The sequence below is a fragment of the Pteropus alecto genome, unplaced genomic scaffold, assembly GCF_000325575.1.
Source record: "Pteropus alecto unplaced genomic scaffold, ASM32557v1 scaffold3, whole genome shotgun sequence".
Classification (NCBI taxonomy): domain Eukaryota; kingdom Metazoa; phylum Chordata; class Mammalia; order Chiroptera; family Pteropodidae; genus Pteropus; species Pteropus alecto.
Window position 1 is genome coordinate 32,508,830 of NW_006442484.1, and position 27,693 is coordinate 32,536,522.

The 27,693-nt window shown below is 35.0% G+C and overlaps 1 protein-coding gene across 14 annotated transcripts in view; it reads left to right on the top strand.

Annotated features, from left to right (window-relative positions):
• PKP4 (plakophilin 4) overlaps positions 1 to 27,693 on the top strand; it is a 222,404-nt gene that overhangs the window by 67,940 nt on the left and 126,771 nt on the right. For 4 of the 14 annotated variants that reach the window (XM_006921099.3, XM_015596613.2, XM_015596614.2 and 1 more), the window contains exon 2: positions 2,471 to 2,607. The exons of 2 other annotated variants lie outside the window; for them this stretch is intronic. In XM_006921099.3, coding sequence (XP_006921161.1) covers positions 2,476 to 2,607 — 132 coding nt within the window. In that variant the 5' untranslated portion in view covers positions 2,471 to 2,475. Of the gene's footprint in view, positions 1 to 2,470; positions 2,608 to 2,727; positions 2,818 to 27,693 lie in introns of those variants that run through there. 8 more of the 14 variants (XM_025039485.1, XM_025039483.1, XM_025039480.1 and 5 more) reach the window with 4 other exon arrangements.

The window sequence follows — 27,693 nt, forward strand, 5'->3', positions numbered from 1 at the left end:
GTAGTATCTTTTATAAATGTATAAGCTCCTCCCAATCTCTTTCCATGACCTTTAGTTTTGTTATTCTTTCACTCGCACCTTGCTGTACTTTGCCTTGATCTGATTCATATTTTGCCACCTCAGCTGGAAGATGAGCCACTAGTGGTCAGTGACCTTGCCTTATGCCTGAATCTTCTTATCACCCTGCCTAGCATCATATGGAAAGAGCAGTACTGAGAAAATGCTTATCTAATTCCATTGATTCTGGATGGTCAGAGTCATCGGAGTAAATATTGTGAAATCAAATATGGTATGCTTACAGTGATGGAATATAATTACAGTAATATAATTCAGTATCTTTAAACAGTGATGTTCCTCCTATTTATAGTAAATAATTAATAAATAATTATTTCCCCAGTGACATTTATATTTCTCCTTGTTCAAATCCTCTTTGTTCACTGAATTTTTGATTCTCTTTTTCTAACACATTGGTTATTTTGTGATATTATACTCTTGACATTTAAAAATCTGATTCTTGGCATTATTTGTTTCACTGTTGCATAGTAACATTTTTGTTCTTTGCAACCATCTGCTTATTTTAAGGTGTGTAATTTTTCAATGGCATAGAATACTTTCATATCTTTAAAAGCTAATCTAGGATCTTTATGGCAGTTTTTTCTTTGTAAACCTCATCTCTTGTCTTAATGAGCACTGAGGAAATATAGAAATAGGTCATTTTGTCTAGTTGATTATAATTTAAGTATATTTTACATCTCAGTAAACACATCACACATACTAAAAAATAAAGATTGCCATAACATTATTCTATTGTGTTGTATAAAGAATTAGTAAGCTCATTTTTGTAAGTGAGGAAAGTGGGGCTCAGTGAGGTGGTAACTTGTCCAAGGTCTCTTAAGTTTTAATCCTCGTCCCACTTACTTCAAGTCTGTAGCTCCTCCTCCTACTTGAGGAAGCTTCTCCTTGCTGTTGTGTCCATCCCAGCGTTGGGCACCATGGAAATGGCAGTTGGAGAATTTACCTGCTAGGGCAGGCATGAGGATACTTCTTGAGGGGAAAATGCAGAAACTCAGCAGACCCGTTATCTGTTTCTGCCTATTAATACAACAAGAATAAAGCAACCACTGGCAGAAACCTAGAACCATCTCCACTGACGTGATAATCAGGAGAGCGAGCAATAAGACGGAGGCTCTGTTGGTATGCACGTCTTATCTTTTCCTACAGATTATAATTTTAGAAATAGGCTGATATCGAAATTCGAGGGAATGAGAGGAAAATCCTCAGATCGTACTACAGAATCAAACATTATAGAGATTGTTAAGAAATTGAAATAAAACAGTAAAGTAATTTTTAGGAGAAAACTATAAAGAATGTCAGGGACAGTGTGATCTCAGATAACCGTATAGAGCGACACACTGAAAAATACTGTCTCATGAACATCATAGCACTTTAGATTTACGTAATGACTGGAATGATACATAGGAAAGATGGTCATCTTTTGTTTATATATACATTTATTCAGCAAACATTAATTGACCCCCTGTTATTTATGCCAGGCTAGTTTCATGGTATGAAGGTAGACTATGCTCTCAAGTAGACGGTTGGAGAGACTGACATGTAAATGCGTTATTAAAATATTTACAACATTTTAGGTGGGCATCTTCTTCTAATATTTTTCAAACTTGTAAAGAGTCCCTATCAAGTTAGTAAGTCATCTGGCAAGCACACCACCCTCACTATGGCTGTCTTAAGAGAGGCACTCTGTCTCCTGCAAAGAACCCATTCTTCTATCAGGAGATATGGGCCTAAAAAATGGATTCTCTTTTCATAACTATTGTCATCTTTGGATAATCAAATTCCTATATGGAAACCAAACTAGCTATAATATTCTACTGAAGATATTCTTATTACAAATTATTAATGCCTTGCATTTCTTTAAGCCTTCCTTAAGCTTTATAACCTTTGTTTTTCTGTTGCACAAGCCTCTCCTATAATCAGTAAAGCATTTGTACATTTGTAGATGCCTTCATGTGTGTATACTCTTGAAAACTGGCCCTTAAAGCGGTATAGAGTGTTTGTTGTTACTTGTTCACGATAAAGTGATAACATTTACTTATTGGTTATCTGATTATAAAATTCAGCATTAACAAGCTTCTAACAACTTTACTATTCTTATTTCTAATTTAAGAGCCCTCTTCCATTCTTTCGTGTGATTTTTTGACTTTGATGTTGTCTAAACTTTTTTTTAGTATTATCATTATTTTATTTATTTATTTTTGATATCTGGTAGTACTAGCTATACTTTTGTCTCTAGATGTTGCCATCTAAAAAATCAAATAGGTGTAAGGAGTTGTGATCATTGTGTGTAAAAGTCTGTAGTACTTCCTAGGAACTATCGCAAATCCTCAGCCCCTGCCATTCCCACAGAGTAGCCCTTGAGAAAGGTGTTAACCCTTTGCCTGCTTGATTGCAGGAGGAATGCCAGCTCCTGAGCAGGCCTCATTGGTGGAGGAGGGGCAACCACAGATCCGCCAGGAAGCTGCCTCCACTGGCCCAGGCATGGAACCCGAGACCACAGCCACCACTATTCTAGCTTCTGTGAAGGAGCAGGTACATCCTCTTATTGGAATTTGCAATTAATTATCTCTTCAGTGCATTTAAAAATTAATCTTTGGATGTGTATTAAATTTGTCTAATGTCCTTGACGCCTTCACGTTTTCTAATTATAAGGTGTTTACATCCCTGAGTACATTGGGATGACTGGCATGTAGAGCCGCTCCAGTCAGAATCGGAACATGCAGGATACTTGTGCGTCTGCAAGTAAGGACAATATTGATGGTGATTGGTGTCTCTGTCTCTCCCCCGTTGCAGAGTGTGTGCATGCACGCAAAGCTTCATAAAGCATAGTTCACATTGCTAACTTTTCTATCAGGACTCTGGCAACTTGAGGCCTGTAATATCCTTAGATGTGTTGAACATTTTAACATAGGTATTGTGGAGGGTTGTCTTTGTGATTCTTGGATAAAGGCTATATTTGTTGTGTTTGTCTGAATCAAAGTATATTCCTTTTGTGAGCTAGTCTTCCAATACTTGTCAAACTGTGCCGGTTTTGCTTCAGTGTCATGTTTATGTTGGTTTTCTTAAGGTCCTTAATACTATTTATCCTTCAAACCAAAGTGGCCTTCTAAATTAGATCTTATCTGTCGTGCTTAGAGAATTGGAATTCCTAAATTTAATTTCTTAAGATTTAAAAATTTAATAAGGTTAATGTAAATTTAAAGCTCCAGAAATAGTTTTCTGCCCCCCTCCCCAAAACAAAACAAAATAAAATTATATGCGTTTTATAAGAGTTATTCTGTTGGAGGGGACCTAATTAAACAATATTTAAATCTTAGGATTAAACCACTGAGTCTTTTTTTTTCTTCAAGAGATATAAACTTAGATGTATATTTGCTGGGCTATTTCTTTAAAAATCAGTATCAGCAGTTCAATGACTAATGATGAATAGTAAAGGAATAATTAATACCTCATTTTACTCTTTGCTGTAACTTAAAGCTAGGGATAGGGTATGAAAGAATACTACAGAACTATGACATATGTCTGACATTAGAGCTGTGTTTTCAAGAAAAATGACTTTACAACTTATTCCAATATGAAAACGTCAAAATATTTTTCCATTCCTCACTGAAATTAGAGATTTTTAAGCATTCTACAAATAATTTGAGAAGACAACAAGAACATCGTAGTCAGTACTGTTTTTATTTTCTACCAAACGATAGATTATCAAAGCTTCTCTCACCTTTAGAGAGGAAAAAAAGGGCTTTTTTTTTCATAGCATTTCATGGTTGTCAAGATTCTGCTCAAGGAGCTGTAAAATGAAAAGGCTCTGATTTATTTGGGGCTCTTAGCGTGTACTGAATTTTCATGAAACATGATGGTAAATTTATCAAAAGGCCCAGAACTGACTTGAAACTGTGTTTAATAAACATAGCAATAGGAGCTTTGCATTTGTATCTTGAGACCAGATACCCTGCATGTTGAAGAAAATTGGAAACATATCATGATTTTATTTTGGCACTGAAATTCCTCGATAGTTCAGATGACTTCAAAATTTTATCTTTTGGCAATAAATATTGTTCTTGAATAGATATTTTCTAGGAGATAGCAGAAAGGGTTTGAGTTGGGCAAGCTAGCCAAAAATATAGATTTTTGTTATTAGAAGAATTATCTTATATCTTCCAGATTATTTTGTTAATGGAAGAATATATTGTACTCTGCTTCTACTCCTGTTCTATGAATTTGAGTCCATTCATGTACAGTTGGAGTTTTCATTCTGAATTTCTTTTGAAACTGCTTGTCAGTGCTTAGTAGTCAGCATTTCAATCATTTAACCCAAGAAACCATATCTATCTCTTGTTCCAAAGTACTCACCTGGCTTTAAATATCAAACTCTAGGACTCATAGCTTTTTTGTAGCACCAGGCTCACTAGCTAAGTACTCTAATATCTCTATAGTTGGAGTAAAAATTTCTTAGGAATTTTCTAAAATATGTCACTCCCTATTATCTGCCCAATGAGACAGAGCACAGAAAAGTTAAAAATGAGTAGGAAAGCTAATTACTATTCATATATATTTGATTTTAAAATACTGGTCAGGATGTAGTATTCTTAGTCATGTTAGATTCTAATGGAACAATGTTAATATTAGATTATGTCCTGGATCATGTTTTATATCAAAAGAGCCATATTCTTAGATGGGATGCATAATTATTTTTTAAAGAGTGCATCACTACTATGTAGGCTCGTAGTCATGAACCAATAGTATCAGCTGCCCTGATCTCAAACAACAGACCTTGTTCAGTGGCAGCTTTATCTCAGGAAGGATGTTTCATTAGGGTACAGAAGGAGGACACCCCTTCGATGTAACAGGGTAGATGGCCCGGGTTTTCATCTTGGCATGTGATCTTGGGAAAGATTTCCTAACTCTCTGTGCCTCCATTTCTCATCTGTAAAATAGGATAATAATAGTTATTTATCTATGTAAAATGCTTACAGCAGTATCTGGCACTTAGTGCTCATAGTAAGGGCTAATATTACAGTCGTCATCATTTTTACATAAGAAGATAAAGCTCTTCATAGGAGGATGGTTCTATTTTTAAGTATATAGTGGGGTTCAGTAGGCTTTCTTTTGGACATTGATAGGAAGACAAAAAAAATTCTTAATATTGAGCTATAGTTATGCTGTGACATGATTTTATTTCTTCATGGGGTTAAATTTTCAAAACTTCAAAACTTCACCATATCGGTCTCACAGATTAGAACAGCTTTAAGTATATATTATAAGACATAGAGCATGTGAAAATAAGTTTTATTAACATGCCGATTTAGTGCAACCTTAAACATAACATCAAGGCACTTGGTTAAAGAATTGGGAAATAATATTTTTATTACATACCTGAATTTTGAGAGGAAAAGTCTGGGTTCTTCTTGAATAAAGCCTATTCAACCCACTAAAATACCTCATACATACTCCCCCTGGGCAGTTTATGGAATCTAGTAGGGAAGGAGAGGGCAAGCAGCCAGAGCAATCTTGTTAACAAATCATTAGCCTGTTACGATCTGGAATTGGATTTAGGGTGTCATAAAAATAACGAAATCTTCCTCTACAGGGCCACACTTTCTCTAGGGTCTAGAAGCCGGAAGGTGTCCCTTATTCCTTGACAAAATGCTGATAATCACATTCCCTCTTCTTTTGCAAAGTGATAGCCTTTCACATTTATGTCAGTCACATAGGTGCATACCTGTGCAGTTACTTTAAAAAAAAAAAAGAAAAAGAAAGGTTCTTGCTCTTTGGCAGATAGAAAGAGTCCACTTCTGTGCAAGTGCTACCTCTTTCCTTTCCTGATGCTATGTTCACCCAGCCTGAAGTCAAATCTCTCTTGGCCTCCTTTTAACACTTTATACCACTACTCTGACTCTTATCACAAGCTTCTTTGGATTATAGAATCAGATGCCTAAGGAGGGAGCCATGTTTTATACATCGTTTCACATGTATGTTATAGGCAGCTTTCCCTTAGCCCTTTAGATATATTAGATTTACAAGAAGGGAATGGAATAATGGCTATCAGATCACTTTGTCTCCAACTGGCTGTTTTGTGACAATAATAGGACCTGTAACCACATTCATAGAAATATTACTAAGCAAAAGTATCTCACAGACAGAGCCTAGGAAACTAGTTACCAAGCCGTATATTCTTGTCTTTAAGACAAATTGAATTGCATACATCCATACTGACCTAGGAATTAAATCCAATCTGCGTGGAACAAACTAAAATTTTATTTCATTTTGATGGCCAAATAATGACAAGTGCTATAAATTTCATGTCCCATCTGTCCAATTTAGAGAAATTCAGTGCAGGGAATAAAAGGATGTGGTTATCTTGGTGGTAATGTAAAATATCCACCAGCATCATCTATACTGGGTGATACTGGCAACTGTTTTAAAGAAATGTGTCTTAGTTAAGGATTGTGCTTTAAGAGAAATCAAACAATCAACTCATAGGAATAACAAAGTAGTGTGATCCTTGGACTCAAATCTGAAATTGTAGGAATTGTCAGTTGAACTTTAAGCTACCAGTTAGCTGTAATCAGGATCATCATTTGGAGAGTTCTGCTGTTCATCTCAACTCTTAATGAGAATCTAGGAGTCCAACATGAACACAGATGTTGGAAAAAAGGAATTTTTTTGTATCCTGATAGTTTTCAAATATCTGGAAATTTAAGAGTGGTCTTGTGCCTAGCTTAATAACTTATACACAGAAAGATAAAGAAATACGGCCAAATGTGGTACCTTCAAAGAGCCCTGCCTCCTCCTATAAAAACTTGACTAAAACAATTTATTCAGCCTTGAAGTGGATAGCATGGCTTTGGATGCAGAGGAACTAGAATTTGATAAGACATTGTCTGCTCGTCCAAAACTTGGCTGCCACCCCCTGCAACTTAGTCAGATGTGTCAGTGTGCTAACTTCATAGGCACAAAGGAAGCAGGGAGCCGAGGGCCACGTGCAGGCTATTATTATCACTTAGAGTAAATTTTAGATTTATAATTGAAAAGATGTGATCCTGGATTGCAGAAACACTCTAAAAGACCATATGGCCATGAATAATAGGGTTAACAAGTATATTTCATAGCTCTATATAGAATTTAAGTTGATTTACATTCTGTAAAATCACACATGTTTTATTTATTACATTCTTTCATCTTATGTCATAAAGTTGCTTGAATACTTGAGATCTCTATTTTAACTTGGCCATACTCAAGCACTCTAATTTCCATTGTTTTCCACAAACCACACTCTCTTATTTTCAGTTTATGATTTACGAAGTTTGGAGTCTAGATTTAAGGTTGAGATCAATCCAGATAACATGAAATAGTAAGCCAGGAATAGATTTGGTAAAACATACTAATTTTATGTGTACTCCTTTTACTCTGGTGAATTCTTAAGTTAGATACTGTTTGTACTTCTTTTGTTATCTTTGATGACTGAAAATTTCAGTGATCTTCACTTGTGAGGCTCTCAAAAGAGAACACTACCCTTCAAGATAATATTTTCTGACTTAAGTGAAAATTACATTTTTACCTTCAGTCTGTCTATCTTAAGTGATATTTAGATTTCAAAGAGTGAAATGACAGTCACTAGAGATCCTTAATTTTTGAAAATGAAATAGGAAATTTGAAGCCCAACTGTGCCCTATTGATATTACTTCATTATTACATGGATATGTTAGCCTCAGTAATCACACACCCTTCCTATATGGCAGAATGCCCAGAACTGAACAAATTCCAGTAAAATTATTTACTTTATTTCTCTGAAACTGAAACAACTCAACTGATGTGCACCTGCCTTTGCAACTTTCTTTTATTTGGCCCCTAAGTTTATTTACAATGAAATAGTTCTCCCTGACACACCTCAACCGAATGCAGAAGACAGAATTTTTATTTCAGCTGTAAACAAGCATAGTTTGTAGCTTAGCTAAAAGCCCTATACAATGCCTGAAAGTTCACTTTTTTCCTATTAGTAACAGTAATTTTTCTTAATTGATAACCGAATTATCCTGGCAATTGTAATTATTGTGTAATATGTAGTGAAGTCTTCTGTGCCTGAATGCATCATCGAACACAAGGTAAGATTATATCATTTCTTAATGATTTCTGTGAGATCATCAAAGTTTACAGCTTTACCTCCTTGATATTATGGAACTGAGATTCAAAATGAGGTCTAGAGGTAGAGCTGTTATGATCCTATTTGGCCTGGATTCAAGAATTCTGAACGCTGATACTTGGTCCTTAGGAGATTGGTCTTCTTACCTGCATGTGCTGTGATCACAGTGTAATATTTCTCTTCTATGTGTTAATGATGTAGAGTTTCTCCCACTTTAGGTATCTCTGTGATTAAAAATACAACAGAGTATGGCCAACAGGTTTATTCAGTATTTGTACAAAAAAATTGGTATAAGCAACATAAAAAATTAGTTTGTCAAGTTAACTAACAATTATAGCTAGCATATATATTGTGACATCTGCCTATGTTTTCTGAGAGACTGATGATCAGCTGGACTTGTTCCCGAGTCTTACATATCCCAAGAGTACATTCTGAGTATTTGTTCTATTTAAATCAATTGGAGACATCTTTTTAGGTATAGTGACAAGTTCTAAAATTTGAACTGAATCCATCTGGCTTTTCACACATAGCTAGATTACATATGCAGATATGGAAAACATTGTAGGTGCCATAAAATATTTATTGGGTTAATGAACTACGAATGTAAAAATGCTCACTATCCCCCTGTAGTTATCTTATGCTTGTTTTTAACCAAATAAAAAATATTAATCGAAAGCCTACAGTGAGCAAAGCACTCTGTCCAGGAAAAGGGCTGGAGAAATGGTAAGGTGATAAAAAGATGATCTGTTTCATAGTTTCCATCCTCAGAAGAATGCAGAGGCACAAACTATATTGTATACTTAAATGTGCTGTAATTGGCACATTATTAATATTCATTTATTGAAACAATAGACTCTAAAAATATGTACTTTTATCCCCTTTTTATCCCCTTTTTTTTAATTTAAGCAAGCTATAGATATATGTCAGTTTTATGTAAATTTGTTAACTTAGGCACTTTTAACTTTAATTTTTACCAATGAATTAGCATTACCTTTCGTTTACTTTCAAAGTAATAGAATTTTTTTTTATTAATACTTAAAGCCAACCTTGACTTTGCATGTTTAAAATGGTAATTTCCTTTTCAGTTGAATAACATAGATCACAATTCCTATTCAGAGTTAAATTATGAATATATGGAATAATTTTGCTCCTGTACATGCAAACTTTATGCTATTAAATTTGAAATGAGTGACTGCTGAGTTGGTGAGATTAAATAGATGACAGGATCATTCAGCATTGAATTCTCTGCGCTGCATGATGGTTTTTCTTTTTAGAATCACTTCTGGAGAGAAAAATATTGCAGAAACATATTTTTCCCCTCAGGTATAACCCTAAAGTTACTCCATAGCTATAGCAAAACTGTCTTTCTTCACGTTTAAATGTTCTCAGTTTCTAAATTGCCATTTTTGTTACTTTTGCAGAAATGGATCCATATGGTCTTATTGCATCTGTATATATTTTATGAATGTATTGTTTCCAAAATGATCAAAGCTGCAAAGCAAATTAGGTTATGATTATTTTGTTTTAGACATTCTTAAGAAAAATCATTTAAAATGTATAGTTCTTTTCAAGTAGTTCAAAGACTGATCTGTGTCTTAGCTTGTGGAATCTTAAGAGTTTTTATGCAATCAAACCTTAAAATACAGGGGTTGCAAATAATAGGAACAGTCTGCAAGTAAATTGAAAGAATGTATTACTGAAACTTGAAGACAAATGTATTTGCACAATTAAATTCTATATAAATCATATTTACAAAATGAAAATGGCTATCATAAATTGGAAGATAGTTTTCTTAGAATTGGAATCTCTTAGCTCTGGAAAGAAAATTTAATTTTCCTTTAAAAATTGGGATTCAAGGTTTTTCAATAATTTATAGACTTTTACATATGAAAATTCCTATAAAGCAGCATCAAAAAGTATTCATCACATGGTATCATCTACCCTAATAGTCATATATCTGGTTTTTAAGTTTTCTTAAAATCATTCCTAAAGTCTAGATCAAGATAAAGGTCCTTAGCCACATAGGGCCTTCTAATAAGCTATTTTAGGGGAGAATTCTTACTGTTACTTCTATATTTAACAATTCTGTGTTCTTTTATTCTTTTAAAGATTTCTTTCCATCATAAAGTCAATGCAAACTATTACTTTTACTCTTTGCAAAATGTTTTTATAAATTGTTTCATTAACAAAAAAAGAATAAGCCTGTGTGTTGCCCAAGCGTGGAGTAAATTGGCATCTCCTTTTTTTTTTTCTTAATATCTTAGCTACCTCATATGTTTCTTGCTTTAAAGCTGTAACTGTTGGAAGTGGGGGAGTTTGATGGAGTTTTCCCATTGCACCATTTTCTCATTGTTTCTTAATAACATGAATATTGGTTTTTTTCTATAATGTAAGCTATAACAGCAGGATCTTGATGTTTTATTTCAGTTAGCAAAGTATAATGAAAAAGTGAATTTTCGTTGATTTTGTGGAAAAATATATCAGTAGTTGCTGCTGTTGGCATTATTCTAAACTGATTGATTAGAAGATTTGATGGTCCATAGGGAAGAATATGAAGCTTATATTTGTGTAGCTATGAGTATTGAGTGGAATGCTGTTACACTTAGCTTATTTGATCCACACTACAGAATAGAGAAAACATTTTATTGATGTGGAACTATTTTATTGGGTTACGTTTGATTTTTAAATTTTTTAACCTTTGATAAAACTACTGTTCATTTCTGTTAAAAATCGTCAAGAGACTCACCCTATTGTCAGAGTTGTAGAAGATTTGTCCTACAGTAAGATTTCTACTCCAGTAGAATGGTATTGAGAAGAATGGTCAGTGATTCATCTATGCCAGGTCTGCCGTCATGAGGACAAAGACTCTACATTATGTAGCTTTACTGATCTGCCACCTTTTGATACAACCGGATTACTGTTTCTTCTCTCACTATTACCTACCACCGCTACTACTACTACAGGAAGCAAATGAAAAATTCAGAAAATATTTTGTCTTTGTCAGTAAGATATAAGAATCAATGAATTGTATGAAAAACAAGTTATTAGGAGACTAATAGCTACCATATATTATTACTTACTGTGTGCCAGGCATTGTGCTGTGTTGCTTTACATGGAGGATCTCCTATATTCCTTAGCACAACTTTGAGTTAATGCTGTGAAAATCTGTCAGTTTTTTTGTCCACTGAATATCTGATCCAAATTACTTTGTTCCTTGTATTTTCTTACCTGAATAGAAGAAACTTACAGAGTTAATACATAGGGTATCTGGGATTCATGTTCAGGCAGTTATATTACAGAGGTACTTACTAAACAATTAAAATCTGCTGTGGAGTCCATAAAGGGAAGAATGGATGCAGAGGAAAATTGAATCATTGGTGGTGACAAGATTATTTGAGAAGTTATCCTGGATTATGAAGGAAACTAACAAAAAGGATATGATAAATGTTACTAGACATAAAGGCTATAGAAAATGAATTTGACATAAACATTGTGGATGTTCTTGAGAAAGATTTTAGAGTACCTAGAACAGTAGAAATACTTAAATATAATTTAAAGACAGCTTTTCTAAGCAGAAAATAAAGCCCAGAGTATACAGATTTAAAGGGGTCATGACATTCTAGGCATCACTTAGGGAAAAGACAAATAACTTAATTTTGTCTAAAAATAACCTTGACAAAATTTTAAATTTACAAAGATAAAGGGAAATACTCTACAAAAATTCAGATAAAAGAAATGATTTATCTTCAAAAGATAAAATCAGACTGATACTAGCTTTGGTGAAACAGTAGATACCAGAAGAGCATAGAGTAATGTGTTTAGAGTGTTAAAGGTAAAATGCTTTTAGTTCAAGAGATTTTACACGCAGCTAAATAGTCTTTAATGTATGAAGGACTAGAAAGATATTCTCATGTGTTCAGGGGCTCATGAAATATGTCTCCCTTTGTACCTTGGTACCCTTTTTGATCATTAAAGATGTGTTCCCTTCAGAGAGTAATCAAATTTAAGACCCAAGAATGAGAAAGTTTTGGTATAAAATAACTAGTGCATCTTTCTTTACTCGATTTACATTCTAAACCAGGAATCAAGTGTTATTACATGTTAGATTGTGCAGTTCTCCTGTGCTCTTTTGCTTCTTCTGGTCTGCAAGCTACATACCCTTTCAAGTAGTTCAGATGAATATGTTACTTTGTTTGGTGACTGTTACTATTGGCCATTGGTACTATTCTGATTCACTCTTGATAATAGTAGCTAAACTGCTTGGATGTTTTAGACACTCCACAGGAAGAAAGCTCAGTCAATGCAGAGTTTTATTTAGCAATTTAGTGGCATTTTTCACTGTCTCAGTACTTGATATTTTGCAACCTAGAAATTTATATTGAATGACTTGAGCTATGGTTTATTAGCTTATTGAATTCGCAAAGACAAAAAGGGAAAAGGAAACTACAGTTTGAGCTAGCACAAATTCCTGTGCATGTTAATATCTTTCTTGGACCTACCAGTATTATTTTAATTGTGCTTAAAGTATCAGTGTTGGTTTTGTTAAGGTATATACTCATTTAGAAAGTCTTGTAAGGAAATCCCCAAAGTTGTTCTGGACTACAAAGGATAAGAATAGAGTCCTTAGAACAGAACAAAGTAAGCAACAAAATTTGAGCAGGTACCTCTCTAATGAGTGAATAAAATGAATGCAGCCTATGCAGAGCAATGACAGATGAGTAAGGAAAAACAGTAACTACCTAGTTTAAGAAGGGTGTTTGACATTAGCAGGCAGTTGAAAGAAGGAATATAAATGACCAGTATGCATATGAAATATTGTTCTTACCTCACTAGTAATCACAGAAATACAGATTAAAATAATGGGAATATATCTGCCTATCAAATTGGCAACAGTTAAATCAAAAATAAAACAGTGCGAATGTAATGATGTTGGCAATTTTGTGCAGTATTGGTGAGAGTAAATTGGCACAATCATTTTGAAAGCATTTTAATGATCTCCAGTAAAGGCCTTAAAAAAGTTATATCTTTGGCCCAGTAATTCTAATTCTAGTAATTCTAGGGATCAAGTCTAAAGAAGTATTAAATACTAACACAAAGGTCAATCATAGTGATATTTATGGTATCTAAAAATTGGCAACAAGTTGATTGTACAATAAAACTGGAATGATTACAAAATAGTCCATGTATATGATAGGCTTCACACAACCAAAAAAAAATTTTTTTTTAAGAATTTTTAATGGTGTGGGGAAAATTTCACAAAACAAATGGAAAGGCATCTAACCCATATGTATAGAATTTTGCTATAGAAAATAGAAAATATTTATGCGTTATGTGCCAGATATACATGTGCACTCATTAATGAAACAAGAGATACTCCTAAATGTTGAACAGGTATTTTTGGATGCTTTTCCCCTTGTATTTGCCAAATTTGTTACACAGTAGATGTCAATGCTTAATAAAAATTCTAAAGCCACAAAATAATATGACTGGGGTAGGTAGGAGGTAGCTTTCATAAGAATAATAATAAGTTATCATAGACTAAAGTTGACAGAGAAAGAGAAAAAAGAAGTTTATATAGGTTGCAAGATGTAGAAAACTTGTTCAATCATGGTTGAAATGGAAAATTTAACATGACTGTGGTAGCCATCTTCAGATCCAGAAGCATATCATGGCACAGTAGTTAAGATCAGAAGCTTCCACTTATACCCCCTACCTATGCTATGTGACCTTAAGCAAGTTACTTTAGGTGGAGGCTCCTGTGTTCATTTGTAAAATGGAGATAATGGTTCCAATCTTACTAAAATATTAAGTACTCCATATATATTCACTACAGCTGTTATCCTTGAAACAGTATGTAGCAAGGTTATGGAAGCAGCATGTTCTAGCCCAGAGCCACTTAGGAGGAACCTAGATCAAAATTGAGGAATATTCAAAGGCAGGGGACTGTGGAAGGGGTTCCATCTATAGAACCAGGCAGAGTTTACATGCTGTCATGCTAATAAAGCTGATGAAGGGGTGAATATCTGTCTGGATCCATAAAGATATGAGTTGTGTCATCTTAAAGTAATTATGCAAATCCAGCCCTTTGCAGATATCTTTACAGAGTATATTCAGAAATCTCATTAAGAGATTCCTCAGGTAGATCTTTACCAGAAATTCTACAATGTATCATTAAGTAAGAGAAGGAAGATGGAGAGTGTGTAAAATATCCGTTTTATAGATTGCCCTAATCCGAATATAAACTCCAACGATGCTTTCCAGTATATTCCAGAGTTTAGAATAATGTCTAGTACTAATCAGCTCCCAGTAATTGTTGAATACATATTTGTCGAAAATGTTTACATGTTCATAGAAAATAAGTAGGAAGCAAAACACAAATATGCTAGTGCACATGAAGCACATGAAACTAACAGTAATTACCTAGGAGAGCTGGGGGAAGAAGTACGAAGCTCCCTTCCCCATAAACAAAGTAGGAGGGAGATATCCAGGGTAAAAAAAAAAAAAAAAAATGAAATTTCTTCATGGCATGTATATGATAACTTATACCTGATCATTTTTTCCTCACTATTATAAAAATCAGTTCTGCACTAAATTAATCAAAAGAGATTTGTTCAAAAATGGATATTTGCTTCTAAAGTAACACGGTGGTACTTGCATCTTGACTAGGACCACACCACGCTTTGGCGGCTTCTGCTTGTGCAGACATCAGCCAAATTTCTTCATGGCATGTATATGATAACTTATACCTGATCATTTTTTCCTCACTATTATAAAAATCAGTTCTGCACTAAATTAATCAAAAGAGATTTGTTCAAAAATGGATATTTGCTTCTAAAGTAACACGGTGGTACTTGCATCTTGACTAGGACCACACCACGCTTTGGCGGCTTCTGCTTGTGCAGACATCAGCCCCTCAAATCCAACAGCCTAATGAAAGTAGGCTGACTACATTTTGAAATAATATCACATATCATTTTTTTTTTTTTTGGAGGAAGAGGAGGAAATTGTACTGACATGATTATATTTTCTAGCTTTTAAATGCTTCTAGCAACATTTCATTAAAAAAGTAGTCTTAGTTAACGTCTGAGCCTAAGGAAATATTGGTGCTTTTACAAAGAAGTTGAGAATTTGTCACTGTTGTGGTGGCATATATCCCTAATTTATTCTTGCCTTTCATAACCTGGATGCAGTCCAAAGCCAATTGTAATCACGCTGACTGATTTATTTGAACTGGCAGAGCTCACATCAGCATACTCTCTAAATGGTCCCTTATGATACATTCCTACATAGAAGAAGGTAAATGCAGTAATTAGGACTGTCTTATTTTATGACTAGAGCTATGCCAAAAACATGAAGCCATTTCCAATACAATTCTTTTACTGAAAAATAACACCCCAACTTCGAGATCCTTTATCACAGGCATCTACAAAGGCACGATAAAGTAGATTCGCTACAAAATATTGCAAACCACAGCATCCAGTTTGTTATTCTGTGGCTGTTTTAGCTAGCATTTTGACTGTCCTAAACAGAGTATTAAAAGTCTTGAGGAACATGTTGATCAGTACAAGTTTTAATTTCCATAGCAGATTAGCAGTGGCAAGTTGAAAAGGCAGCTCAGAAAAATGTCAGATGACCACCTGAGAGCATTCTCACAGCCAGCCACCCCTGGGACTCTATAGAGGAAGCACATGGAGCCCTGGAGGCTTCACTTTGTCCTAAGGAATCACTATACCATAGTGAATATTTTTAAATGTTACCCTTGTCATTATTTGTAGTTATAATCTGATAATCCTGACTCATCGGTGAACTCTTATAGTTTTACTGTACTCTTCTAAAGAATTCAGTAGTTTTTAAATTCATCTTGCTGTGGTAGGAAGAATACGGGCATTGATATCAAGTTGACCTAGGTTCTTATTCAGACTTCCAGAAATAACTTTATGATATTGGACAAGTCCCTTAACTCCTCTGTAAAATTACAATAATAATGTCCAGTTTGTAGGTTGTAAGTCATATATTTAAAATGCTGATTAATTGGTTGGTACTTAATAGATTATCAGGCTCCTATTTAGAAGCAGAGCTGTCTCAGGTGTTTTATGAATATTAAAGTGTTTTTTTTTTCCGTAGCGTTTTTAGTGATAAAGCTGGGATTCAAATCTAATTGCCCCTGAAATTGCTACAGCAAGATGAAGCCACCCACCTAGTGTGGACTATTGTTTACTCTGTTGCTCATTATTTCCTGCAGAGCATTAAATTTATTTTTCATCTTCATCTGCCAGAAATCTTTAATTCCCAGTCTTTCAACTTTGTTTAGTAAGTTGAGAAAATCACCCCTCTCCCCTGCCTTTTTTTCCCGTTAGAACCTGCTTTAGGACTCTTTCTTCCCTGAAATGGATTTGAACATTCTGCAGTACAAAATAATATAGTATGATTATTCTGAAAGAGCCTTCTGCTAGATTTGAAAAGCCACAGTTGTTTTGAGAATATGAGCACTGGCTGGGTGGAAGTGGTAGGCTCTGATTCATAGTGCAAGGTGACATGCTGAAGCAATCTGGTGTGCTGCAGGTACTAATACCATCAGAGATAGGAAGGTAATGTTCTGGTTTAACCTTAAAGAAGATCCCCAAACCAGCATATTGAAAAGAATCTATTTTATCTAGTGATAGCCAGAGGGGAGGGGGTTTGGGGGGCTGGGAGAATGGGGGGAAGGGTTAAAGAAATACAAATTAGTTGATGGATGGTTACAGCGATGGGGTGCATAGCATAGGGAATGCAGTGAGCAGTAATGTAATGGCTAGGTGGAGAGCCAGAGAGAAAGAGCAATTAGGGGGATCGTTTTATAAACCATATAAATGTCTAATCAGTGTAATGTATACTTGAAACTAATAAAATAATTTTTTTAAAAAAAATCTATTTACTTACATTTACAAAGAGGAATTATTTCTTAAAGGTTTCTAATATTTTAATATTAGGCCCCAAATGCTCCATAATATTTTGTGTGCAGTAAGCCTTTATTTGTCTGTCTGTAAGACATGTCTAGAATTCCTATCAAACAGATGGCAAGATAAGAAAAGATAAGACATTGCAAATGAGTACCATACTGATTAGACAGAGCAATTCCTGACTTGCTTTTCTTACTGGATTCGGAGGAGTAATGCTGTGATACTGTGGCATTTAGTGAGTGTCTATGCACTAAGCACAAATTATTGACATTTCTTAACTATCATTAATAATTATTGAATCCAGTAATGTGCATAGCACTGACTAAGCACTTTGTACTTGTCACCTCATGCAATCTTCACAATGTCTTATAAATAAGTCTGTCGTTATTGTCATCCCCATTTCACAGATGACAAAGCCGAGGCTTAGAGAGTTTGTGAAACATAAGTCTACCAGAATGTAAACAATATCAGCCATACAGAAGCCTCGAATGGGGCCTGCTGCATAACAGGCACTCAATAATATTTGTTGGATGACTGAATTTGCTCAAGTTTGTTCATCTGGTTAGAATCCAGGGAGTGACAAAGGATTCGATTCTAAATCCTAAAGTCTACAACTTGAACTTATTTCATTTTCCTTCCCCTCCCCTCCCTCAAACTGCCCTGTATTAGACAGTTTCAGAGAAATAGAGGATGTGAACCCAGCTCTCTATTTGCATAATCCATCAAAGATGCTTTCAACCCAATAAAGGTGTTCAGAGTTTACTTGCTAAACCTCAGAATAGGAGTTGAGGCAGGTAGGCTCTAAAATAGTCAGTTCTGTCATAAATATGTATTAATTGGGCTTCAGTTTAGCTGCTATAAAAAGGAGACAAAAAAAAAAAATATGATGGCTTAAATAAAAAGGGACTATATTTCTCTTATCACAAAACATTCCAGAGAGTGGTGGTCCAGAGCTGGCTAGCCAAGGCAGCTTTGCTGCATGGTTGCCATCTCTGGCTCTGAGGCAGCTTCTGGTTCTAATTAGGCCCCACCTTCAGGTTGGGATAAAGAACCAGGGAAGCATACACACCCTTTTGGAGAAAGTTATCTAGAAGAGACTTCCTCCTCACAGGCATAGAACTTGCTCACATGGTCACAGCATGCTGCCTCAGAAGCTCAGAATACAGCCTCTAGCTGAACAACCATGAAATCAGCTAAAATAATTATTAACAACCAGCAGTTTCTGCCAGTCTACTTGGGAAGAGCATGATTACCCTGTCACCTGGGCCATGCTGAGCCTCTACTTTCATATCTACCTACCTTACTGTACCCTCCTTTCAATTAGTGTTAGGCTGAGCTGAGTTGTATGTACCTCATATTCCTTGGTGGTCCAGAATCATAATTATTACACTGATTTGTACATTTCTTGGGAGATGGTTTTATTTCTCTATTTAATATTTGTAATAAGTGCTGTGGAGAATAGAATAAAATTTGATTCCTTTGAGTTATCAATAAGTTTCTATTTTAAAATGCTTTACGTTCGTCTCTCCCTTAAACCTTAATATGCCATTTTTTGAAAACCTGCAAACATAAATCACATTTTTTAAAAATCCACAGAGTCAACTTTTCATGCTGTTGCTATCTCATAAAATAGTGTAATGGAAATCAGTTTTTTAAAAAAATCTTTGTATTTATATGCTTTGCCATCTTGAAAAATAATAATGGAAATTACTGAATATGCCAGTGTGAGTAATTAATGTTGCTATGAGATCCTAAGTGTTTTGTTTCTCTTTCTTTACTTCTTAGTTCTTGCATTTGGAAAAATTGTACCACCCCAGGCTCTTAAATTTAAATGTATTTTTAATAATATCATCAGGTTTCTCTCCAGAGAGCTCAGAATCTCAAGTTACATTTGTAAGCTTGTTGAAAACAGATTTTCTGCTATTACCTGAAAACTTTTCTTTAGAATCTGCAATTGGAAATGAATAAATTTCAAAGTATATTCTCAACCAAAACATTCCTCTTTTAGGAAAACAAAAGAAGTTTTCTAATTCAAACATTTTGATCCATAAGAGTAGGAAAGTTACCTCTCTTATTCAGTTTTTTATTTCCAATACCTAAAATAATTTCTGGTAGGTGGTAGGTATGCAAATATTTGTTGACTAAACCATATTTAACTTTTTAAATTTAAAAAAATTCCCATTTTTAATATGTATGCTTAAAACTATAAAATAAAATAATATATTTGACTGAGAAGTTACCCCCCAAATACCCAGTACTTTCACATACAGCATACACAGACTTATGCACACGCACGTACCTGCAAACACGCTCAGGTATACATTTGTTTGGAGATCATGTTACTGGCAACTTCAGCCCTTGTAAACGAACTAAAAATTAGAACGAAAATGCCTCAGAATAACTAGAACGATCTTATATTTTGCTCTTTAGGCACTCACCCTCAACCTTATTCACTCTAGTTTAAAATCTATAATTTTGCTATCTTTATAATTCTCTAAAATATGTTTTAGATGTGCAAATTTGGTTAAGGGGTTGGGGAGTAGTCAAGACTAGGAGAGAGACCAAAGGGCAGGAAAGAAAGAATGGAGGTCAGAGTTAGAAGAGGAAGAGTGATAGGACGAGCTGACATTGCTTTGTCAGGGAATGATGTCTCCATATGGTTGTGAATGTTTATAGTGACGCTTTAAATTATCAAGAAAAGTGTGTGTGTTCTATATATTCTATTTAACAAGTCAGGGAAAAGTGTAATACCTTAGTGTTTGAAATTAGGAAATAAATTGGCATTTGAAGGATAAACTTTGGATATCCAGAAATTTTATTCCTGTAGAACAGCTCTTTACTCAAAGATGATAAGAGAAATGAAAATTATTAAATAGTACAAAGAATCCATGTAATCAATTAAAAAAAAAAAAAAGGAATGCATCGAAAGGCCATAACTAGGGAGAACATCACTGAGGGACAGTACTAGTTCTACCCATCTGCTTATCTTTACCAGAGAGGCAAAGTAGAATTTTGTTAATAGAATAATAGTGTTTACTGAGCAGTTACTGTGGACTAGGCCTGTGCAAGCTAGCAACGGCAGTGTATGCGCCTCATTTAATTCTCCATCGCCCTATAATTTAGGAATTATGAGGCTTATCTAATCTTAAATATGAGGGAACTGAGATGTAAATGGGTTAAGTAGCTCTTCGTGGTCACACAATTCATAAGCAATTAGCGGAAATCTTCTCCCCTTGTCCCCTGCTTCTTGTTCTGACATGAGTTGTAGAGCTTGTGTTCCTGCCAGGTTCAGGAGAGCCACATTAGTTTAAGCAAAACTACTTCCTAGCTGTGTGACTCTAGGCTAACCACGTAGTGTTTCCAAACCTCAGTCTGTCTGTTGGATAGTGAGGATAAGAATAATTGTTGACTGCCTATTGCAGAAGGACATTGTGAGAGTCACGAGAATATAAGTACTTAGACATTCTCTAAGTTGTAAAAATTATTGTTATAAACCATCATTATGATAACCTTATAGTCAGCAAAATAAGAATAAAGTTATTTCTATTTAGGAAGTATTATTATGTAGCATTATACACTAAGACATAAGGATTTGCAGTAATTTAGGCCTCAAATATTTCAAGTTAGAGATCTAAATTTGGTTCTCCCTGCTATAAATATTCTCTTATTCCACTCCTATTCTCACTGCCTGCTCCCAGCTCAACAGGAAAAGTCTTGGTTGTATTGTGTTCCTTTCAGTACACTGGTACGTAAACTTCATAAAGAAGACAATGACAGCAATAGGGATTTGTTTGTTGTAGTGACTTTTTTTTTTTGCACTGACTAGTGAAGGTGGTCTGAACTGAACATGCCACCAGAAACTAGAAGGTTCTGTATTCTCATCCAGTCGTCCAACTTGATATATATCCGTCTGTTATCCATATATAACCAACTTTTTGGACAAGTTCAATTCATCGTCTGTTGGGACTTCAGAAGAGCAGAAACCATGTCAAGAGAGAGCCCTCTTCTCCTGCAGGTGGAGGCAGGGAGTGGTAACAGTGAAGGGTTAAGGGGGCTGTAGTGGAATGAAGGAAACTCTGCCGTTCCACCCAGAGCCTTCTCTCCTCCAGGGCCTCGTATGTCCTGTGCACAAGAATGTGCAATGCCATTGGGCACCCAGAGATCCAGCACTTGTAGTCTTAAATTCAAAGCATAAAAGAGAGCAGGCCAGTTTCCACACTTAGTTGGCAGCCACTGGGCACAAGACATTGCTTCTGATCAGCTCTGTTCCCCCTTAGGAGGAAGCCTTACATTGCTCCTGCCTTAGCGGACATGGCTTCCTTACCGGGATCCTGGGCCTCCTTGCTCTCCCTCTGCATTCCCTTACTTTAACAGCTGTTTCCTTTTCCTGCTTCCTCAGCTTTGTCCTTGTTGCTTTTCCTACACCCCCACCAGCATCAATGTCTTCTATTGTTTGTTCAAGGAAAGGGAGGTGGAGACAAGTTTAAAAATTTTGAGGTATGGGTAAGTGTGTTCTTTTATTTTTTTTATTTTTAATTTTTTTTAAGTTTATTGGGATAACATTGGTTAATATAATTATATAATTTTCCGGCGTACATTGTAATTTGACATCTATATATTCTATTGTGCGTTTACCACCCAAAATCCAGTTTCCTTCATGGGTGGACCTCGAGCTAATCATGCTAAGCGAAATAAGCCAGACAGGAAAAGGTGAAAATCACATGATATCACTTATATGTGGGATATAAACCTAAAAGCAGCAAATGAACAGGGCAAACAGAGACTCAGGGACATGGACAATGGACTAGTGGTTACCAGAGGGTAGGAGGTCGGGGAGGAGGGGGAAGGTAGACATGGTAAAGGGGCTACCATAAATATATGGTAGCCGAAGTGTGTTCTTTTAAGTTGTAAACTGCTGGAGGGCAACTGCCCTTGTTACCCATTGCAGAGCATTAATAACATCTTATACGCTTAATGCCTTTAAAGCAGGAGCACAGCTATTATGGTGTCTAAGCGGATGCAGAAGTTGGGATTTTCTTAATAATACCTGAATCTATTCAGTTCATATTAGTCACACTTATTTAAATTTGTTTCCAATAATTTTTCATGATATTCATGAACAGTTATTGCTATTCATTTATATATACATATATATATACATATACATATATATATATATATATATCTGCATGTTTACCACCTAGGGTCATGCTTGATTCAAAACTAGTCCCTTACTTTTTTCTATTTGCATACTTGATAACTTAATAAAATTTCACAAGTACATTTTATGATTTCATTAACTTAATGTTTATAGAAATTCTTTGAAGGTAAAATCTCTACATAAATGCCAAGATTGTGATTGCTTTTATCATGTAATTCCCAGGACTCAATTTCTCCTACATATAGTTTCTCTCGTGATCAATCAAGAAAGGTTTATATGCAATACCTTTAAAAGTATTTGAAACTTAGAAGCATATTTTTGTTTGAAGTAGATACTGGATTATTCTTGCTGGTTTTAATCTTAAAAAAATTAACTGTAAATTCAGATTAAGTTGATGTTTCTTTGATCATTTATAATAGGAAGTCCTTTGACATTTGGATATTATTCATCAAAACTTTCTACATTTGACTCAGATTATTTTTTAAATGTTTACTGAGTTAGTGTCACTATTCTGTGATTATTTGAACTGAATTTTGTTTAAGTAGAGAATAATATGTGATAGAATCTAATTGGTATTAAATAAAATGATTTAAAAAATGATTTCAAATATCAGTCTTTTAGAGTGCCATTTAAAGTTCTTTTCCCAATTATTTTTCTTAGTTTTATTTTCTCTCTTTCAAACAGCTTTTTTTTTTTTCATTTTTGTTTTACTCTCCTTGAAAACTGTCTTTTTTATTACTGCATTCAGAGAAATCCACAAACATGAAATGCTCAGGTAAAGATAGTTAAATGGCAAAAACTATAGGCACTGCATATTTTCACCTGTTGCTTTTGGAATCTTCCTTTTGTAAGTAGTCACAGATATATGAGAGTTTGGTTGACATCAGTATACAGGAAAGAAAAGTGCAATTTTTGTTGGGACAAATAACATTATAGAGTATGAACCAAAAAAAGCAGTGGGCAAGCCCAAGTGAGGTGTCAGATCCATCCTGATTTCACTTTTGAGAAATAAAGATTCCCTCTCAGGCAGTATAACTGGATGGAGAGAAGATAGGAATAGAAAAACAGCATGCTGAGTATTGGGGTGGGGATAGATTATGGATAATAAGCAGTAAGGTATGATTTACAGATAAAGAGATGGTACAAACATAGGCTTGGAACATATGCAGAAATGGCTGAAATATCAAAGTTCAGGTGTAAAAGGTAAAAGATGGGTTGGAATCATAAAGCACAAGGCTAGAGTAAGTCAAAGCCCTTTTTTTTTTCCCCCAATGTTAATTCTGTCACTGGACACTGAGTGATTTTTCACCCAATGTTAATTCTGTCACTGGACACTGAGTGTCACTTCCCAGTGACAAGGTAGCCACAGACAATATTGCATGCCATTGAGAGAATGGCCTTTAAAACTGACCAATCATCTGGCTTTAACTTTGAACTCACTTTTAAAAGGTAAGTATTCCATCAGGATAGTTACTTATAATATAGCAAGTATGTTTCAAGCATTTTATCATGAGAACTTATGAAATGCAAATTTGTTTTCTTTGCATGTTTTTAAGGGAGAAAATTGACTAATAAAGAACCTGAAAAATAGTACATATAACATTACTCTTATACCAAAACCAGCAGAAATATTACAAATAAACTACAAATCAGTATGTCTCATAAATATAAATGTAGAAATTTGTTAGAAAATAGTACCAACTCCAATCCTACAACATATAAAAAGTTAATTCAGTATGACCAAATGTGGTTTAGCCTAAGAATGCAAGATTGGCTTAGGATTTGAAAATTAAGCAATGTAATTCACTGTGTTAATAAAATGACGGAGGAAACCCATGTTATCATCCAAATAGATAAAGAAAAAGCATTTGATAAAATTCAACACCCATTGATGATGAAGTCTCCAACAAACTAAGATAAAGGGTATCCATGACAAACCTAGAGATAATTAAATATAATGCAATGATTAAAAACTAAATACTTCCCCTCTAAGATTTTAGCCAGTACAATAAGACAAGCAAAAAAAGGCACAGAGATTGGAAAGGAAAAACTCTTTTCTCACAGAAGACATGACTTTATATGTAGAAAACTCTAGAGCAGAAATTGGCAAACTATAGCCAAATTTAGGCCATTGCCTATTTTTATATGACCTGTGCCAAGGTGGTTCTTACCACCCCCTCCCCCCCTTTTATTTGGCTTGTGCAAGTGTGCAATAAATACAACCATGTTGGAAAGCAGCTTGGCAATTTCTTATAAAGTTTACCGTATACTTATCATATGACCTAGCAGTTTTCCTGGATGTAACTCAGGAATGAGTGAAATAAATATGTCCACACAAAAACTTGCATACAGATGTTTATAGCACTATTATTTACAGTATCCCCAAGTTAAAACAACTTAGTTGTCTGTCAGTAGATGAATGGATAAACAAATTATATTTTATCTTCCTACTGCTCAACAAGAAAAAAATTACTGAAACAACATGAACGAATCTCAAAAATTTGCTGAGATAAAATCAGTCAGGTATATGAGTACATACTACATTATTCCATTTACATAAAATTTTAGAACAGGAAAAATTCATCTATAACAATAGAAAGTGAGCCATGGTTGCTGCGAAGTAGGGAGAGGGGCAGTACTGGAAAGGAGGTAAGGTAGTTTTTGGAGAATAACACTCAATCTGATTGGAGTTGTGGTTCATTATTATGTACATTTAGTAAAACTCATGAAATTCTGTACCTTTAAAATGCGTGTATTTTATTACATGTAAGTTATATCTCAACGAAGTTGACTTCAAAGTAAAGAATATTAATGTTTTTTTAGAATCCCAATATGATTTGGCTTAAACTAGACTCTGAGCTTCAGCAAAGCACAGATTCTTTGGCAGGCATTTCTTTATATTTCCAGCATGCAGCTCTGTACTAGGCAGCCAAATAATTTTGAGCAAATGTCTCAGCAATCACTAGAAACAAGGTGACATAATAGGCTGGGAGTAGAAGGAAGCTCCTTTGAGTTTAGCCAGGGAGGCTCCAAGGACCAGCGTTCAAGTATAGCCGGGGCTGGGTGAAGTTGTTGGATATAAAACTTTTGTTTTAGATTTGTTCATCCTAACATTTATTTTTCTGTTCGAGAGGAATGTGTGTAATGTAATCTTCCACGGCCAGAATTACAGATAAAGTCTTTTGGATGATAGACAGGGATTCAGACGATTAACTGTCTGTGGAGTACTTTATATAGGAAACGATTTTATTGAAATAACCTAAGGAAGCCTGTATTGGTAGTTTTAATAAAATCAAGCCTTACTTATCTATTTGAGGACCAGGATTATAGAAATAACATCTTATGCTTTAGTGGTTTAAGATTGAAACAGTTATATTCATATTTACTTATGAAGAAACAAAATTGGTGGATAAGTAAAACTTTAACCCTGTGGAAAAATTTAATATTTGTATTTGGTTTCTCTGTGTTAATGCTGAAGAAATTGCTTTAGGTTATACAGCCTCATAAATGTTAAGTTTCCAGTAATGCCAGAAAGGTACTTCTTCTACAGGGGAGGATCATGTTTAATTTCATGTCTGAAAAATAAACTTGAGTCAGCGTATTGTTTTTTAGTTCTTTGAAATTTTATTGCACTATTTTTCAGAGTTTTGGGGAAAATTCTCAGTGGCCCTGCAGCCACACCCCTGTAAGGGATGAGTACTTTAGTTAATTCCCACCCCTCACTCCCCAATTTATATTTAGACTTATTCCCTCCCTGTGCTGTTCTGCACTCTGGGTACTGCTGGGCCTACAGATAGTTAGATGTCGTCGCCCCTGCCCGTCTGAAGTCATCCATAGTTCATTCTTTTTCGTTTTACCCTAATAACTCAGTGGCTCATTTTTGCCTTGTGAAGAGTTCATGCATTTGATTATAGAGGATTTTTTGGATCAACAGATGTGGTTAATCTAAGGGATGCATCCTTGTTTTTATAACACCTCTTGTAACTGGACTTAGACGTGTCCATGAAGAGAGAAGAAAATTAACTCCTACTTCATTTATTTACCTACAGTTTTCCTAATGAATGTTGGCAGTGAGTTGGTACTTAATTGATACATACCAGACCTGATATTTTGGCAGACGGGGCTTGCTTCCTTCTTAATGGAGTTAGTCTAGCCTTCTTCTGGCAGCCTTACTCTCATGCATTAAAAACCAGATCAGGATTTCTTGGGATGTGATGGATAGACTGCCCTCCTCAGGATCATCCAATATGTCTGCTTGTGAAAATAATCCTAAAATGATGAAATTGGGGGTGGGGGAACCCACATTTGACATTCATCATAGTAATAATTGTCTCTGGTAACAATCATCATGGCTGCTAAAACTAGTGGGTAGGTATGATGAGAAACAGGATATTTAAATAATCTATTTACATAGTCTGAAAATGTCTCCTCACAAGATGTTATAAATTACAAAGGGGAAAAATAGTTTTATAGTGGAAAAACCTGGCACAGGCCACCTAAACCAAGTGATCCAAGTTAAAAATAGTAACAGTGGGACAAATCAATACCATGCGTCTTCTCCGACTTTCTTTTTCCCCAGCGTCACATACATAGATGAATTTGAATAAGGTAAAATCTAAGTATAATTTCTTTCCCTCTGGCCCTTTCTGTGCTTAAAATGTCCTAACTGGTATCTCTGGACCATGATTTCCAGGATGGAGATAAAAACTTTGGTTGCCTTTCAGACTATGCTATATACCATAATATGTCAGCACTTTTTGAGTGGTGTATTTTCTGTACCTTGACAACATACAGATACCTTAATCTTATCCAGGTAGCTCATTTTCTAGCTGTTACCCCTCTGTACAAATGTCATTTTTAAAGTTTTGAACAGTATGGCTTTTTTGGTTGCCAAGTAGGGCTCCTGGAAGGAGCACAGACACTTATAAGATGTCCATACAGACCTACGTAGGATTTGTTTGTTAGGGCTAATTGGCAACTACCTGTTTATTGCTGTAAGACCTCCACATCTCCTGGGTTATATTGGTTGCCACCGATACTTGGCTATTTCCTAGATGAACTTATTCTTCGAATAAGTGCTTTCAGGGGTCCAGCGCTCAATGTGAGATTCTCTAGTCACTGTTAGCTCCCTGTTCGTAGAAGAGTGAAGGCCGGTCATCATCTCCCCTCCATGTGTGGCTCTGCATTTAAGATATCGACAGAATCACCAGAGACTAGCTCAAACACCTCATAACTTTTTATGGGTAGGAAACATGTTTTATCCTCCTATAAAATTCATTTTAAATAGACAAATTTGAGGTTGAAAACAGACAACTTTTTTCTTATTTATAATGTATTAATAAGCAGAGGGAGGAGGTAGAAATTGATTTAACTAC